General features: G+C 41.5%; 1 protein-coding gene across 1 annotated transcript in view; it reads left to right on the top strand.

The window, feature by feature from the left end:
- The window catches only part of LOC127567956 (pappalysin-2-like), a 290,468-nt gene that overhangs the window by 233,197 nt on the left and 40,274 nt on the right, over positions 1 to 16,997 (top strand). The window contains 2 exon segments of the mRNA XM_052011199.1: positions 6,590 to 6,699; positions 11,833 to 11,904. Coding sequence (XP_051867159.1) covers positions 6,590 to 6,699; positions 11,833 to 11,904 — 182 coding nt within the window.

Below are 16,997 nucleotides of genomic sequence, written 5' to 3'. Positions count from 1 at the left end.
CTTACCTTTCTCACAGATACCAGGAGGTGGGAGGAAAGACTTTTCTTACATAGAGTGGTTATAATGTGAAACTCACTGCCTGTAAGGTATTGGAACCTAAGTTAGTGCAGTTTATGAAGAGCAGATGGATTATCAAAGCTGAATGTGTGTATGAAGACACTGAGCGATCGAGGCTTTCAGGAGGGAATTGAGTAAGTGTTTGAGGGAAAATAATTTCCAAAACTTTGAGTTGAATGGCCTCCTCCAGTGTTGCAGCAATTCTGTGAAATAAAACGATCACACTGATGTTGCAAATAGCTCTTCAGAGAGAACAGAACATTTGCTTTGGCAGAACAGTAGCAATCTTATTTTCTGCAGTTCATAAACTTTATCTCGCATATACCTGTAGCAAAGGGACGATTTATGCCAGCAATCTCAGCCAAAGTCTGTCTATTGCCACCATGCTGGGTAGCCAGTAAGTTGGGCCAATCCGGACAAGTAGGTCAGCTCTGTTGTTTCTTACCACACACTGAGGTTGCACTATCCGGGATACATTCCCAGTAGTCATGGTGCTGGAGGGGTAACTCTGCTTTTGAGCTGTTGTGGGGTTTTCAGCATATCAACTCGATGTTCTACCATGCAGGATCCCATCTGAAATCTGTCCATGCACCAGCCCTTTTCTTGATAGTTGAGACAGAAGAAGCAATCAACCAGCTCCTAAAGACTGGAGTATGGAGTAAGACCCAGTGATGTTTGGGGACCAGATACTCAGCTGATTTTCTGAGCTGCACAGCTGTAGTCTCCAAGGGAGAGTAGGTCACTACCAAAACAGTGAAAAGAACTCTCTCTGATGTGCTGCAGTCCCAGAGAGAGAGAAAACCAGGAATGCATTTTGCAACAGGAGGTGTGGGAAATAACAATGAAACAAAAGCAGCTCTCAGGGAATTTGTCATGGAATTTGTAGCCTACGTGATTGAATTGAACCTTCAACACAGAACAGTTCAGTTAAGTATGAGAGGCAAGTAAAGCTTGTGTTGTATGCTTTGTAGTTGTGTGGGAAGATTTGGGTGCATTGTTTTGTGTGGGTTGATTGACAGTCTGGTTTGATTAACTTGAGGTTGCAAAGCCATTGGGAACGTTTTGTTTAATGAAGGGTACTGAAGGGTTGTGAAAGTACATTCACAACTCAGTGTAGATGGGCAGGCATGGTAGTGTAGCAGTTAGCTTAACGCCATTACAGCGCCAGCGACCCGGGTTCAATTCCAGCCACTGCCTACAAGGGGTTTGTACGTTCTTCCTGTGTCTACGTGGGTTTCCTCCAGGTGCTCCGGTTTCTTCCCATATTACAAAGACGTATAGGTTAGGAAGTTGTAGACATGCTATGTTAGCGCCGGAAGTGTGGTGACACTTGCAGGCTGCTCCCAGAACACCCTATGCAAAAAAAGATGCATTTCACTGTGTGTTTTGATGTACATGTGACTAATAAAGATATCTTTTCAAGAGCAGGTCAGAATAAGGTGGTCAGGAAAAGAAGAAATGTGATAGTCTACCATGACAGGAGAAGCAATTGGATTATCAAACACGCTTTTCAGTTCTTCAATATTTAGGATAGTGACAGCAACTTTAAGGTGGACAACCAAAGTCCACATTGTGACATGTTGGGATGTGGTTGCCAAGGAAAAGCAAGTGCGGCACAGAAACAGGTTGTAGTAATGGGGAAATCCCTGGTCCAGGGAATTAGATGTGCATTGTGTACTGTTGCAGCTGCGAGTCCCATTTGATGTATTGCTTCTCAGGTCTCCAAGATAATGGATATCACGAGTTCCTAACATTTTGGAGGGACTGGGAACTTTCAAGTGTTTTATTTTGTTGGAACTAACTACATAGGAGTAGCTTTGCAAGAAATGAAACGTTTTTCCAAAATATTTGGTATGAATTATCCAAGTATTTGACCATTCCACAGGACCTTTGCATGTCTGTATTGCACTGTGGACGTGGCATGTGCACAACAGCTGAGACCTTTAGGATGATATGACTAACAGAGATCAACTTAGTGTCTTCAAACACACATTCATCTTTATTAAGTTTCAGGTTCAGCCTTACAGTAACTTGAAATACATTCCCAAGTCTTGTCATCATGTTCTTTGTTGGATGAACCCCATACTATTATGTCATCCATCTATGTGTCACCACCTGTAGAGTGGTCATAGATCATACGTGTGTTTTTGTGATATACTTCCCAAACTGAAGCAATATCAAAAAGTAAGAGTTTGTACATCCCAGAAGAGTGCTGACTATGTCTAACAATCCAAATTGATTGCCAGAAATTTGAAACTGCATCTAATTTGCCTTATCAACTTTTGATAAGTTTGAATCTTGAAATATTCCCATTGCCTATTCCGTTTTTAAATTTCTAGGTTTTAACTAAATAGTTGTTGGTTTGTCTGAAATTAATTCAGACCATTCCATTTTTATTTTGAGACTTATTTGCTATTCTTTGGCTTATAAAGACTCAGTTGATATCGAGGGAGACCATTTGGGACACTTGTGCTAGTGCCCGCTGTTTTAAGGGAGTTATTCCCACTCCCCCTCAAGTTCTCCATAACCTTCCATAGCCTTTGAATGTTTATTCAATTTACTTTGAATGTTACTACAGAATCTGCTTCCAACTTTCTTTCAGGCAGTACAATTGAAATCATAACAAATGGCAGTGTTTAAAGAAAAAAATCTCCTCATCTTGCTTCTGGTTTGTATGCCAGTTGCCCTGAATCTGTGTCCTTTGGTTGCTGACACTCCTGCCAGTGGAAACAGTCTCTACTTATCCACTCCATCTAAATCATTCATGATTTTGAACACTTGTATCAAAACTCCTAACTCTGAGGAATATAAAACAGATTCTCCATAAAACTGAAAACTCTCAACCCTGGCACTGCTCAAGTAAATCTCCTGTGAGCTTCCTTTAAGAACTTAACATCATTCCTGAAGTGTTATGTCCAGATTTGGACATTTATTCCAGCTGAGGCCTTAACCACTGATTTATGAAGGCTTTGCATTTTTTTGCTTTAAAACTCCGTGCCACTCTTTTATAAGCCAAAGATCTCTTGTGTTTTCCTTACCAACTTGCCCTGCCACCTTCAAAGATTCGTGCCGATACATCCTCAGGTTTCCCTGTCCCCATAAGCCCCTCTAAAATTTTAACATTTCGTTTATATTGCCTCTCTGTAATCTTCATTCCAAAATATATCACCTCACACTTCTCTGTGTTAAATATTATCTGCCATGTGTCTGCTCTTTCTATCAAGTTTCATTTTTAATTTTTCCTACAGTGCAGACTTTGCTTTTCCACATGGAGTTAGGCGGGGGTAACTTGTTTATCAATCCTGATTCCAGTATTCTATGGCAAATAGCCCACAATTCCCACAAGGAGGTAGGAGTCAGCTGAAGATCGGTCACCCTCCTTTATATGTATTATACAGTATCTGATAACCTGCACACTGAATGCAAACTGTAAACTCCCGTGCAGTTTTCACACAGCAGCTCATTATTATTTGTGTAACGAGTACCATAACATTCTGGTATCCTACTGTTTAATGCATTTGAGTAAAATTCAGCTTTTCACCCTCTTATTTCAAACAGGCGAACAGCTGTATTAAACCATATACAATCAAACCCCAATTACTATCCTCACAGTGCTTATTTAAAATAGATTTTGAGTAATATTGTATCCTTGGTCCTATAAATCCTAATATCACACATTGTGGTAAGAAGACTTCTAGCATTTTTAAAAGACTTCTAGCTATTTTTATCAGTCCTCTTTTACAAACAGAAATGAAGTCTGCTCTCTTACAGAAGTGGGATCAACCTGAATTCCATTTTTGGCAGAAGTGGACCCAATTGGGTGAAAGGCCTCAAATGAGAAAAATTATTGCGATGTATATTTCTTGCATAATTTCCTTGAGGAAAGAATAAATGGTCAGGGTCAGAGGTGTACCTCTTTTTTTAATTTCAAAACTAAACCTTTCATAAAAATATGTATACGAAATACAATACAGGTAATACATGTCGTTAGTTATATTTATAGTGTCATCAAGTCAGTGCATTCTATTTACAAAGCACCAATGTCACTCATGTGGCCTATTTGAACAGTACAACCATCTTGTGGGTTGAGATGGTTACACTGGACTCAGCCCCTCAACGTCCAGTGGCAGAAGGAATTTAGGTTGTTGTCCTTCCCCACAAAGTCTTTGCATTGGGTGTACCAAGCTTCAGTGTGTCCCCCAGCACATACTCCTTCATCTTGGAAAGTGTCAGTCGGCAGCATTCACACGCGGACATCTCGTTGTACAGAAAGACCAACAACTTTCAAGCAGACCAAAGTGTGTCGATGGTCACTGCGTCGATGGTCTTCCATAGCACTTGATGTTTGCCTCAGTGTGCATCCCTGAGGCTAGATTGTAGATCAGAGTCCTCTGTCATGCAACTGCACGAGATGAGTGTCGACAAGGACCCTTGCATCCTTTTCCAGACTTTCTTTGCAAATCCACAGTTCACAAAGAGGTGGACGATAGCCTCATCCTCACTGCAGCCAGCTCAAGGGCATTGTGTGCTGCAGGTGAAGCGCCAACTGTGTAGAAAGGAACCGGCAGGGAGGGCCCTTCTCACTGCTAGCCAAGCAAAATTTTGGTGCTTGTTAGTGAGTTCTGTCCTTGGCATTCTGCCGAATTGTTTTGACAGTCTGCTTGGGAAACCAAACCACAAAATCCATTCTGTCCTCCCATAAAGCTTGCTGGATGTTCCATGATAACCACTGCCTGATGGACTTCCTGTCAGAGGTGTTTTCCTAAAAGAATTTTTGCACGAAGGATAGGTCATGCACCATGGAAACAGGCTCCATGGCCCACTGTGTCTGTGTCAACCACCGGGCACCCATTTACACTAATCCCGGGTGATTTACCCACTTCAAGTGCAGCTAGCCTTTCTAGTACATCCTCTTTATTAAATTTTAGCTCATTCAGAATCTCAATTACGTCTTCCTTTGTTAAGACCCCAGCAGTATCTCCTTCCTTGGTGAAGATTGATAAGAAGTTCTTATTTAGTCCATCAGCCATGCCACTGGCTTCAGGAATAAATGTCATTTTTAGCCTCTGGTTCTCTCCATCTTTTCCCTTACAATCTTTTTCCTGTTCAGATGCCTTCAAGGTATTTTTGGTTTCCCTTTTAGGTTTGTAGCCAATCTTTTCTCATCTGTACTCTTTGCCCTAATTTCTTTTTCACTTCTCCTCCAAACTTACAAGAATCAGCCTAGTTCTCAGTTGTGTTAACTGCAGTGGCATCTTTCATGTGCTCCTGAATTCTGCTTTATTTTATTCTCTTTTTGGTCATACAGGGAAATCTGGCTTCAAGTTCCCTTCCTTTCTTGCGTACCTGGACTATGGCTGAAGCATCCACACTTTGAGAGCCTCCCACTGTTCAGTTGCAGTTTTGCCTGCCAAGCTTTGATTCCATTTTACATGAGCCAGATCTGTTATCATTCCATTGAAATTGATGCTTCTCTAATTGACTATTTTTACATTGCAGTTGTCTTTATCCTTATTGCATGTAACTCTAAATCCTATGATATTGTGATCACTGTTTCCTAGATCTTTCCCTACAGATAATTTTTTCCCATTTGGTCTGATTCATTACCCAGAATCAAGTCCCACAGAGCTTCCCTCATTTGGCTATAAACCTTCTGATAATCAAGTTCTGATAGAGATGTACAAAATTATGAGGGGCATAGATAAGATAGACAGTAGTAAGCCTTTTCCCATAGCAGAGGTATCTGTAACTGGAGCTAAGGAGTAAGCAATTTAGAGAGGATATAAGGAAGACTTTTTTTTCCACCCAGAGGGTGGTTGAACTTGGATCGCACTGCCTGAGCGGGTGGTGGATGCAGAGACTTTAACAATATTCAGAAGTATCTGGATAAGCACTTCGTTTGCCAACACATGAAAGGCTATGGAACCAAGTGCAGGTAAATGGAATTAGTTATAGATGGCAACTTGATTGTTGATATGGACAGGGTGGGCCGAAGGACCTGCTGTGCTGTATGACTGTAGAACTTCTGATCACATTCCCTCATTTGCCTCCTTTCATTGTTCCTGATCGCTATCCCAGTGTACATTTGGATTTGGTTCTTGCACATCACTGCAATTTCATGAAAAAAAAGCACTTTGAAATAATTAAAGATGTTAAATGTATGTGAAAGTAATGTAAATTACCTTGCACTTGCCCTTCTCCCTCAGAGCTGTTCTTCCATAGCACAAGTTCAGCTGGTAGATGTCCTGGCCCACACGCCAGGGGAGTGAACAATTTTGTGCTCTATGGGAGTCCAATATCAGAGCCTGGCCAGCAGTTCTGGTACTCCTGCCTTTGTTGGAGCCCTAAACTTGAGAGGATAAATAGCAAGCAGTTTGTTGCAGAATTACTGACATTTCCCACCAAGTTCAGGCAAAGTAGTTTCAGAAATTGGTGAAGAATATTATGGTAATGTGGAACAAAAGTTTTTGTGTGTTTTGGATGTCTTCTGCACAGCATGATCCCAACTGTTGGATGTGCTTTACTGTTTCAGGTTCTGTGTGCATTCCGTCTTGTGTGATACCTCCCAGTGATGTGGTGGTTTTGCCCAGCAATGTAACTGCTGATACAATGGAGCACTGGATGGAACCACCCAGAGTGCAGGTGAGGATTGCCTTTAGAAATGAGTTGTCACGGCTGGGAATGATGGTCCATTGCTGTGCTGTCCAAGGGATGGTGGTGGACTTCCTTCCTGAACCAGGGCTTGATATATCGAGGGGCTAGTTGGGCTACTTCAGAGTAAAGCAAGTTGATGTGCAATTGATAAAGCTGGATAAAGTGGATGAGGTCTTAGTGAATCTGTTGGCACTTTTATGATGATCTGGTAGCTTTGCCACATGCTAGCATTTCCATTAATTTTACAAAGCTGTTTAAAAAAATTAAATTACTGTGAAGACAGGTGACCTCCTGTTTTCTGAATTATTAATTCAGTCATGTAACTCACCTTTATAATATTTTTGATGTTGGAATAGGTTATTTTCAGAAAACAACTGAAAACTCTGCAGTCATTAAATCTGGCGATTGTAAAGTGTGAATAGTAAGAAAGAGGTGGAAGTTTAGCTTCCAGAAAGATACAGTGATGCTAATTAGATAATCTAAAATATACTGGAAAAGTACAGTTAGACAAGATAGAATGAGTTTTCTCACTTTCCTGCATTAGCACACATTCCTCGCACATTGTGGTTGGGTTCCAGATGTACTCAGCTAGGTCTCTGCCCCATGCTTAGGTCTGCTGGACTTTCACCTATACGGTTGACCATTGGGTTTGCAACTTGATTTTTATTGGGTGATAGAGAGCCAAAGTAGGTGGGCGCAATTAAGAATGGCTCAGCTTCAATGTTGTTGCACAATGGAGAAGGTTTGAGGGATGGAATAGCTACACATACTTCTCCATGTAGTTGAAGCAAGTTCACTGAGGTACCATTCAGGGTATCCAGCAGAAGTGTTCTAGGGTGGTTTTGGAAGTGGCAAGGTTATTTTGTCTCTAATGTCACTAGTTATGGAGGAGTGTCTAGAGAAACCTGTAGGAAGAGCTGAAAGGTATAGAAGGTCAAGTAAGAAATTCCCTTTGAACCAGGCACATCCTTCACCTCCTTTCAAGCAGCCAGCATTCTCTAGCAATAGAATGGAAGCCGGTAGGGGATCCTGAGAAGTAGTCACAAAGTGCACATGGACCTCCTAAAATTTCAGTAGGAAGTCCAACCAAGAGCTCCATCATCTAGCCTCACCCATTACCTTCAGCACTATCAAATGTGCTCCATACAAGGAGCTCTATTTATTTACCTTTCACCTTTCATTCAACCCCTCCCTTCACACTCAGCAACTCGGCATAAGTATAGTTTGTATTCCCTTGAATAAAAAACAAATGAGTTGTTTCATCAGGATATTAAGAATTTGAAAAGGTAAATAGGAAATGTAGAACAAGAGGGCATAAGCTTTAAAATGACACTGTTCAGGGAACACTTTCTCATCCAGAGAGCTGCGGATATCTGGTGCTGTCTCTCCTGAAAAGCTGTCAAAACTAAGATTGGCATAATTTTGTGCAATTGTATAAGGGATTCAGAGACATAATGGGGTGATGGATAAGATGGAGATCAACCATGATCTAATTCCATCGTGAAATAAGCTCAAAGGGTCACGTTTTATATGCATATGAGTTTTTCCTATTAGGAAAAGAGGAGGTGCGTGTGAATTGCCTCATTCAGATCTTCAGTGCATTACAGTTGCAAAGTGATTGATATTGTCAGAATGATATTGGGTTGTTGAGATTATAAAGGACTATTGTATCTTAATGTGGACCCTATCATATTTGGGTGGATCACCTTCTGATCATTGTCCCATTCACGAGTGCATAGTTTCAGATGCCAGGACAAACGGGAGCAGTTGCTGTCATTCTGTGTGGACCGCTACGGGCAAAGTTACTGCAGGTAACTGGTCCTGTATACTTACATGCTGGATCTCTGTTCTAAAAACTAAGCCAATGGCGAAGAACATCACAGGAAGGGGACAACAAGTCGGAGGTGAATCAGACTCCAAGAATCTATTGATCTCAGCCTTGAATTTGTTCATGGAGCATCCTGGGCTATAGTGGAGAATTTCAAAAAAATTACACATCTGAGTGGAGAGATTTCTCCTTGTTAGTTCTGGATGACCTGCCTGAGTTCCTAGAATCAATAAAGATCAGGAGAAGGCATTTAATCCTTAACCCTTGTCTGCACTGTGCAAGCAGAGTACAATCAGTCCCATTCCCCAGCACTTTCTTCTTAATCCCTTGCGATTTATCCCCTTCCAAAGATCAATCCCTTAAACCATTGAATTCCACATCCTGACTACTTCCTGCATAAAGAAGTTTATCCTCATGGTTATTTATCAGTTCCTTTAATTCTGTGATTTCTGGTTCTTGGTCCTTCTACCAAAGAAAAACATCTCTCTTTCCTCTCTCTCTGGACTCTTGGTGATTTTTGAATGTTTCCACGAAATCACCTCTGAACCTTCACTGCTCCACGGAAAACGATCTTAACTTGTGTTTTCTATCTACAAAGCTGAACTCCCTCACCCCAGAGCAAAATCTTTCCTGCACTCTCACTGAAACTTTAATGTTCTTTCTCAAATGCAGTGACTAAAACTGTAAGCAAATCTCTAATTGCAGCCAAAGCCACACTTTGTATAATTTCAAAATTACCTCCCTGCTTTTGAACTGCTTCCCTCTGTTTCTGAAGCCAGGGATCCTGTTCTTTTTTCAGTCTCTTTCTGTACCTGTCCTGTCCCTCTGGTCTCATCCAATCATTTATACACCTTGTTTCTCCTTCTTTCTGTTGCATCCTGATTCCCATCTCCTTGCAAAGTTAATTTAACCCTTTAAACCGTTTCCTGTTGCATTCGTTAAGTAACCTGTGAAGACGATGATTTTAGACCTATTGAGCTGTAACTTTTCTTCCTCTAGAAATGGTCCCAATGGTTGGTCTTGTGTTTTTAGCCTCCTTCAAGAGGCCTTGATTTCAACTAACCATTTGAGTAATTCCCATGGGGCTCCGTTACATGACTGCTTTTTAAGAGCCCGGGAATAAGAAAGTTATTAGTATTCTTGGAATCTTTAGTCTTGTTGAGTCTGTATACATGCATGGTGTTAGATTGCTGGACATCTAACGCTGCAGGACAGTGATACAGACCAGTGCCATGAGTGTATTTCTGGGCACCCATTCATACCCCATCCAGTTAAGTGTTGCTGCCAGAACTTCAGTTCAGCTTTGTTCCTTCATTTCCTGCAACTCCTACAGATTTCTGAGAACTATTCACAGGCTTTCTTCCGTCCCTCAGCACCTTTGCTCCTTCCAGAAAAATACATGGCCTGACACTTGGTAATTACTTTATGTGGTGCATTTAAGATCTGGAGTCCAGTTCTTTAAAACTGTTGAGTAAAAGATACCGGGACTTCTGATCTTCCACCCTTCTTCATCTAATGTTTTGGAGCTTTTCCTGAATGATGTTCTCCTGAAAGGCACTGCACAGGATTATGAAGAACTGATAACCTTCAGGAACCTCAGGCCAATCTGGACATTGCTGTGAGCAACCCAAGCACAGGATTATTGGTCCATCAACAAGAATTGAGATTTCTTTTGCTCCCGTCCCTTGAATATTTTTGATTGATAACCATGAACAATTTAGAAGAGGGGAAAGAGACTGACGGTGATAGAAAAGGCTGTTTATCAAGTCAGTGGTGTTGGAGGTTCATGGTCAAATTATGAAGCTTCCAAGAATAAAGCTAACCAGCTTTGGTAGCCTTAGTACTGTGCCAAGATGCTGGTGATGGCTGCATTCCAGGACTGACTTAAACCTGATTGTGTGAGGCAAAGCTCTTGACTGACCTGGGTAACTGAATCTCATCCAACCCAGGGTAAAGGAAATGGCTGCTTTCTGTAGCACAGCAGGGCAGTGGCACTTGGAATGTGAAAAAGTACAATATAAATTATGTGAGCACAGGGTTATAAATCATAGTAAAAGGGGCCAACTTTATACTATACCTATAGATCAACAAGGGGAGTTCCTTATCCAGCGTGTGTAAGTGTTTGTTTTAAATAATGTTGCCCATTACATTTTCACAGCTCCTTTTGTAGAATTCATAAGGGCAGATATGTTATATTGTAAGGTGGGCTCTTTGATCTTATTTCAACTTCCCTTCCTCTACACCTCTGCACAAGCTGATCCTGATAGACCTCAGTCCACCCTTCATCATTGGCTTTGGGCTTTGCCAGGACCATTTGAATCCAGACCCCATTTCATCCATGGTCCAAACGTAGACAGAAGAGTTGACATCCAAAGCTTTTGATATCAAAGAAAGATTTGATTGTGTAGAATCCAGGAACCCTGACAGAAATGGTCAGTGGAATCAGGCATTTAACTCTGAATTGGCTAGAGTCCTGGTAACACAGAGTCAAACTGCCTCCCCATAAGTATTGTGGGTATAAGAACAGATCAGAGTCTGGGTATTTTGGGACTTGGCTCCTGACTCCTCAAGGTCTTCCTCATTTCAACAAGACACAGGTCAGGAACATGATGGAATACCCTACACTTTCCTGGACGACTGCAACTTCTTCCAAACTCAAAAAGTCCAGTGTCATCCAGGATAAAGAAGACCCTCTACCTAACACACCATCCACCAGCTCAAAGTGCAGTGCAGCAGCTTGTCAAAGCTTCTTCAAGAGTGCTGAACAAACCTATTGTGACCTTTACCACCTTAAAGAAAAAGGGCAGCGGTGCATGGGAACACAACTGACTATGAGTTCCTCTTCAAGTTGGACACTGTCACTGAGTCTAGATCCTGGAATTCCCGCCCCAATAGCACTGTGAGAGTACCTTCACTAGGATGGCAATGGTTCAAGAAGACAGTTCACCACTTTCTTCAGGGGTAATTAGGGATAGATAAGAAATGTTTGTCCTGCCAGTGATACCTTTTGAATAATAACAAATAAGGTCATAGCACAGTATTATCCCGTTCTCGTGGGTCAACTTGGTTATAGAATGGATGTATCCTCCTCAGTACGTGCTTGCAAATTCAATTTTCCACCATCAGTCCTACTTTCCAGAAACTGAACTACAAAATATTTCATTGGTTTTCAAGCAATTTCGGACATTCCAGGAGTCATAGAATGTGATTTATAAGTACAAGTTTGTCTTTATTGAAGTGATATGCCACTTCTGTTTTTCTTAAAGCAGTAACACCAGCATGTTTTTCCGCAGAGTATTGTGTGCACAGGACTGCTGCGATGGTATCCAGAACCCCACGTCATCCATTGTATCCAGTCATGTGAGGTAAGATGCAATATTTCATTACAGCCACACAATTCCATCTCTGATGTCGCTTTGTCATTCTGCTGTACTTCCTTGAAGTTGCTCTGACTGTGACCCTGCCAATGCCACTTCCCTTCCAGAGTAGTACTATATGCAGGACTCCTTTTCAATCTTGTTCCTTCCCTTCTCCCAGTAGCAAGTTGTGGTGAGAGAAAACATGAGGATGGATGCAAGATCTAGGAGTCTTGAGCAGGACTAGAAATACGATGGAATTATAATTTTGCTAAATAGTTAGAGACAGAATGGACAAACTTGGGCATTTGCCCTACAAACTAATAAATTTGGACACAAAGTGCCCAGAAGTGCAGTTAATGCATTCAGCTATATTGGTCAATACAAAATGTGACATACAAATATTATACATAACTTGGTGACTTGGTGGAAAAGGCAAATATTAGGCACAAAAGATAAAATTTAAAACATAAGATAATCTGGAGTTTGATGTGATTTACCTGGAAGAAGGTTGAAAAATTCTAGTGTTAGCACCCATAGTTTTTCTGGGCATTAAGGAAGTGAGCTTGATGGGTTGAATGGCTTTTTCTTCTGCTGTGTTTTCTCTCTTTTTTTCTCTCTTCTAATGTACCAGAAACTAAATTTTTAAGGATGCAGAACATCATGAAATATGGTCTAAAATTTCATAACAGTGTGAAATTCGTCTCTTCTGGTATTTGATTTGTGATCGATTCTTTCAATAGAATTTGGAGATGCACCATGTTTGTTTGTGTTTTATAAATCTAGCTGAAAATAGGTCTTGCGAATTTTCCATCTTTAAATGTACTAATATATCCTCCCAGCTTCACCCCAATTTTGCAAAGTATTCTTTCTCGGGGTTATGCTTTGGTCACTAGGGTTTGTTGCAATGTCTTTCTTGAAGTTCAAGTGCACATCTGTTTACCCACAAATGCAGTAACTTTGCCGTGATACTTCCTGGGGTCAAAGGCATTCAGGAAGGATTGGTAGCAACTACAAGAGTGTTGAAATGTGCTGCAAAGTGGAGCCCAATATTTAGCAGCAAAAGTGTTGGAGTGTACCATGAGAAATATTTTTCACTTTGCAAGGGTCATTCCGCTCCATTTAGTAATGACATCATCTCTAATCTTCTGCAGCGAAAGAAAGCTTCTTTTCAGCACTTGGCGTAGGACATGTTGAGATGTTATTGCTCCTGTTCTCCTGCGTTTTGTTTTTTATTCTGCTAGTTTCTCGAATTTTCCAGGAAATCTTCACAAAGACAGTAATCAGATTCACATGAAGCAATGTGCCGCCATAGCTCAGCTTCCAGGTTCCAGCAATAATACTTGCAGTTACTTTCGGTGGACGTGACTGGGACATGACAGCTTGGACAAAGGGCAGCTTCACCTCTCCTGCACCAAACAGAATAAGCTTGGCCTCATTCTTCTTGGAGCAGGATCAAATGGTTATTTGGGATTTATAGCACAAGGGACCTTTGAGCCCATCATGCCCTTGCCAGCCAAAAGTGGAGCTATTTAGGTTGCTCTCACTTTCCAACTTTAGTCCATAGTCTAGTTGGTTATTACTCTTCAAACGCTCATCCAGGCTGAGGTTGTTTTCTTGTCTTTCCCGGTGTTCCCCTGGGGGAAACAACACCAACTTGTGTTTTGCTTAGTGCACTTCGTAAAGTATCCCAAGAGTGATGGTTAAACAAATATCACACCGACTCACTTAAGGAAATATTAGTAAATCAGAAAATGAGAACCAGATCAAGAGAAGTGATGTCATTAGTTTGAGAATAGAGGCTCCATTTGTAATCAGGACAGTTTTATGCAGGTTCAAGAAAGTCATCCACTCATACTAAGCCGTGATGTTTAGTTTGTGCAATAAAAAAGCAAATGTTATTACACTTATTATTGGTGAATGTGCAGTATAATACGTATAACGTGGGTGTTATAATGAGACATATCAACGATTGCCCTTCTTCTGGTCTGATCACAAGAGAAAAGAGATGACTTGCATTTATATGGTATTTTATACTATCTCAGGGTGTCCCAAGGTAAGTTATAGCCAAGGAAGTACTTTTGAAGTGGCAGCTAATTAATGTACAGCAAGGTTACACTAGCAACAATATGGTAATGAGCAGATGATATGCTCAGCACTTTGTTAACTTTGGCTGGATTGGCCTGGACGCTTGGGATAACTCCTCTGCCGTTCTTCACGTAGTGCCTTGGGATCCTTTACAGTACCTGAGAGAGATGGGGCCTCATTTCAGCCTTTCATCTGCAAAGGCTGCATAACGTAGGAAGTTAGATTTCTTTGGGTAGGTGGTGGGTGGAGGGAGATGGCTTTCACCACTTGAAAGATTATCAGGTCCATCCATTTTCAATCTTTTTATTGATGACACATCCACCTATACAGAAATCAACCACAGTTCACTCGTCTTCTAAACCACAAATATTTCTGGTTGAGGCACCAAACCAAGACATCAAATAACAATTTGAAACCTGTGTTATATTTGGTCCCAGTGAGGCTTTGGTGATCTGCCCTTCATCTTCTGTACTTTTCCTTTCAGTATGCTCTAGTTTTACTTGCCCCCTACCTCCCCCCCCCCCCCCCAGTATAAACAGATCCAAGCTAGCTGAGTTACTCTTTTGAAAGCTATCAGCGAAGTGGTCAAATAAATTGCTTAACCTTTTAACTGTGCGCGAGTGAAGCCGCCAGTGGTGGATCAATGACTGAGGTTGTGGTTGGTGTCCAGCTACTGATTTCTCCTAGCACTACCAATAGGCTGCACTGGGATTTCCAGACAATCGTTCTTATGGTAACCAATGGCAATTTGGGTAGGGGAACCCTAGGTCTTTCTGAATCCCAGGAGCTCACATGGTTTTTTTTTCCCCACATCATTGGGCGAGACTATGTGGGCAAATGGCCAGTGGTACTGAAGGGAACTGCAATGCTCAGCCACTCCCAGTTTATTAAGTTCTGGACCTCACAAAAGATCCACCATGTGTGAGGGATGCCAGCGTGTCTGTCATTCTGTGCTGGTGTTCTACTTGTGACATCCAATCAGTATCCTGCAGAGTGGTGGGAGCAGGGTGATAATGACTGTTATCACCCTCTCTGCTCTGTGGGTTATGTAAAGAACCCCTTTGGCGTTGTTGCTGGTAGATTGTTGGTGTGACGAGGGTACTTTGGTCTTAAATTCAGCCACCATATTGGACTGAATCACTGCCTTCCCATGTCAACACTTAACAGCAGCCAGTTAGCAGACAGGAGACAAGGCTGTGTCTGATCCTTTCCTTCTGTCAAAGCTGTCAGCACTTCGTAACAGTCTTTAAATGTCTCTGTTAAGATTTTAAACTATTAAGATTGTTTTAAACCATTTAAAATACATTATAAACACAAAGAAATACTAAAATTAATTAAGTGAAATAGTAAATGACTAGCTTGTCTCCTCCTCCTAATTTCCAAGCTAGGAATCTTCATTCTTGTGCATGTGGATACTGATCCTATGTCAGAGGTATAGTGCCAGGGCAGAGTGATGAACACACTGCCACCACTTGCATAGCATATTCCACATTATGGTGGATCACTGGAGTAAAGTGTGTGATGTCCTGAGATTCAGAAATAAAGGCAGTGTACAAAATCATGGAGATTATGTCAAACTGGTCTGACACTGGAGTTTTATATCTAATTCTGAATATCATGCTTTTGGAAGCTTGTGAAGTCCTAAGAGAATGCAGAAGTGATTAATTAGAGTGGTTTTGGGGATGATGCAAGGATTTGAAGTGTAAAATTAGACTGGAGAAACTGGGGGTATTCTCCTTGGAGTGAAGAAGATTGATAGACGTGTCCAAGACCGTGAATGTTTTGGACAGAGTAAATAAAGGGAAGGTGTTTCCATTAGCAGATGATTTGAGGGCCAGATTTAATGTTGTGGGCAAAAGATGCAGAGGAATGAAAAAAAAGGGAATGGCTATGATTTGAATCCACTTCCTATAGAGGTGGTTGAACAGTCGTGGAGTTGTATAAACAGAGAAACAAGCCCTTTGGCCCACCATTTCATCAGGACTTTCAAAAGGAAACTGGACAGGCAGTTTTCAATTATTCACTTTTGAGATCTGGGCATCACTGGCAGGGCCAGTATTTATTGCCCATCTTAATGTTCTTTGAGAAGGTGGTTCTTGAACTCCTGTGTCCTTCAGATGAAGGTATTGCTATCGGGGAGGGAGTTGTAGGATTTAGACTGAGTGTCAAAGGCGATATTGTCCAAGTCAGGTTAGCGTGTAACTCAGAGAGGAGCTTCCGATGCAACTGATGCCCTTGTCTTTCAAGGTGGTAGAGCTGACGGTAGTTGGTGGGTTTGGTTCGTGCTCCCAAAGAAGCTATGGCAAGTTGCTGCAGAATGCTTTGTAGGTGGGACATGATGGGGGTGCTATATATATGGACTCCTTAATCCTGGATGATATTGAGACTTTTGAGCATAGATGAAGTTGCTGTCATTCAGGAGGTCATATTCCTGACTTGTGTCTTGTTGAAACAAGAAAGGCCTTGGGGAGTCAGGAGACAAGTCCTAGGGTACCCAGGCCCTGTCCTACTCTTGTAGCTATAGCATTTATGTGGCAGATTCCAATCATCAGTGATCCCCAGGTTGTTGATGGTGGGAGCCTCTGTGATGGTAATGACATTGAATATCACTGGGAGGCAGTTTGACTTTCTCTCATTGAAAACGGTATTTTCCTGGCACTTCTGTTCAATGTTATGTGCCACTCATCAGCCCAACCCTGAATGCATCCCAAGTCTTGATGAAAATGGGCACAGACTGTTTTTTCTATCGGAAGAGATGAAAAGGAAATGGAGGACCTTGGAATCACTGATTGATATTGGTTTATCATTGTCACAAGTACTAAGATACAGTGAGAAGCTTTTGTCATGCATGCCTTCCTCCCAGATAATACCATATATAATTACATGGAGGTAGTAAGAGGAAAACAGAAGGCATAACATAGTGTTGCAGTTACAGAGAAAGTGTCAATCAACAAATAAAGTGCAAGAGCCACATCGAGGTAGGTTGGGAGACCAGAAATTCATCTTTTCGTGTA

Source organism: Pristis pectinata, chromosome 3, assembly GCF_009764475.1.
Source record: "Pristis pectinata isolate sPriPec2 chromosome 3, sPriPec2.1.pri, whole genome shotgun sequence".
NCBI classification, from domain to species: Eukaryota; Metazoa; Chordata; class Chondrichthyes; order Rhinopristiformes; family Pristidae; genus Pristis; species Pristis pectinata.
Note: the sequence above shows the minus strand (reverse complement) of the source record. Positions and strands in the feature narration are given on the sequence as shown.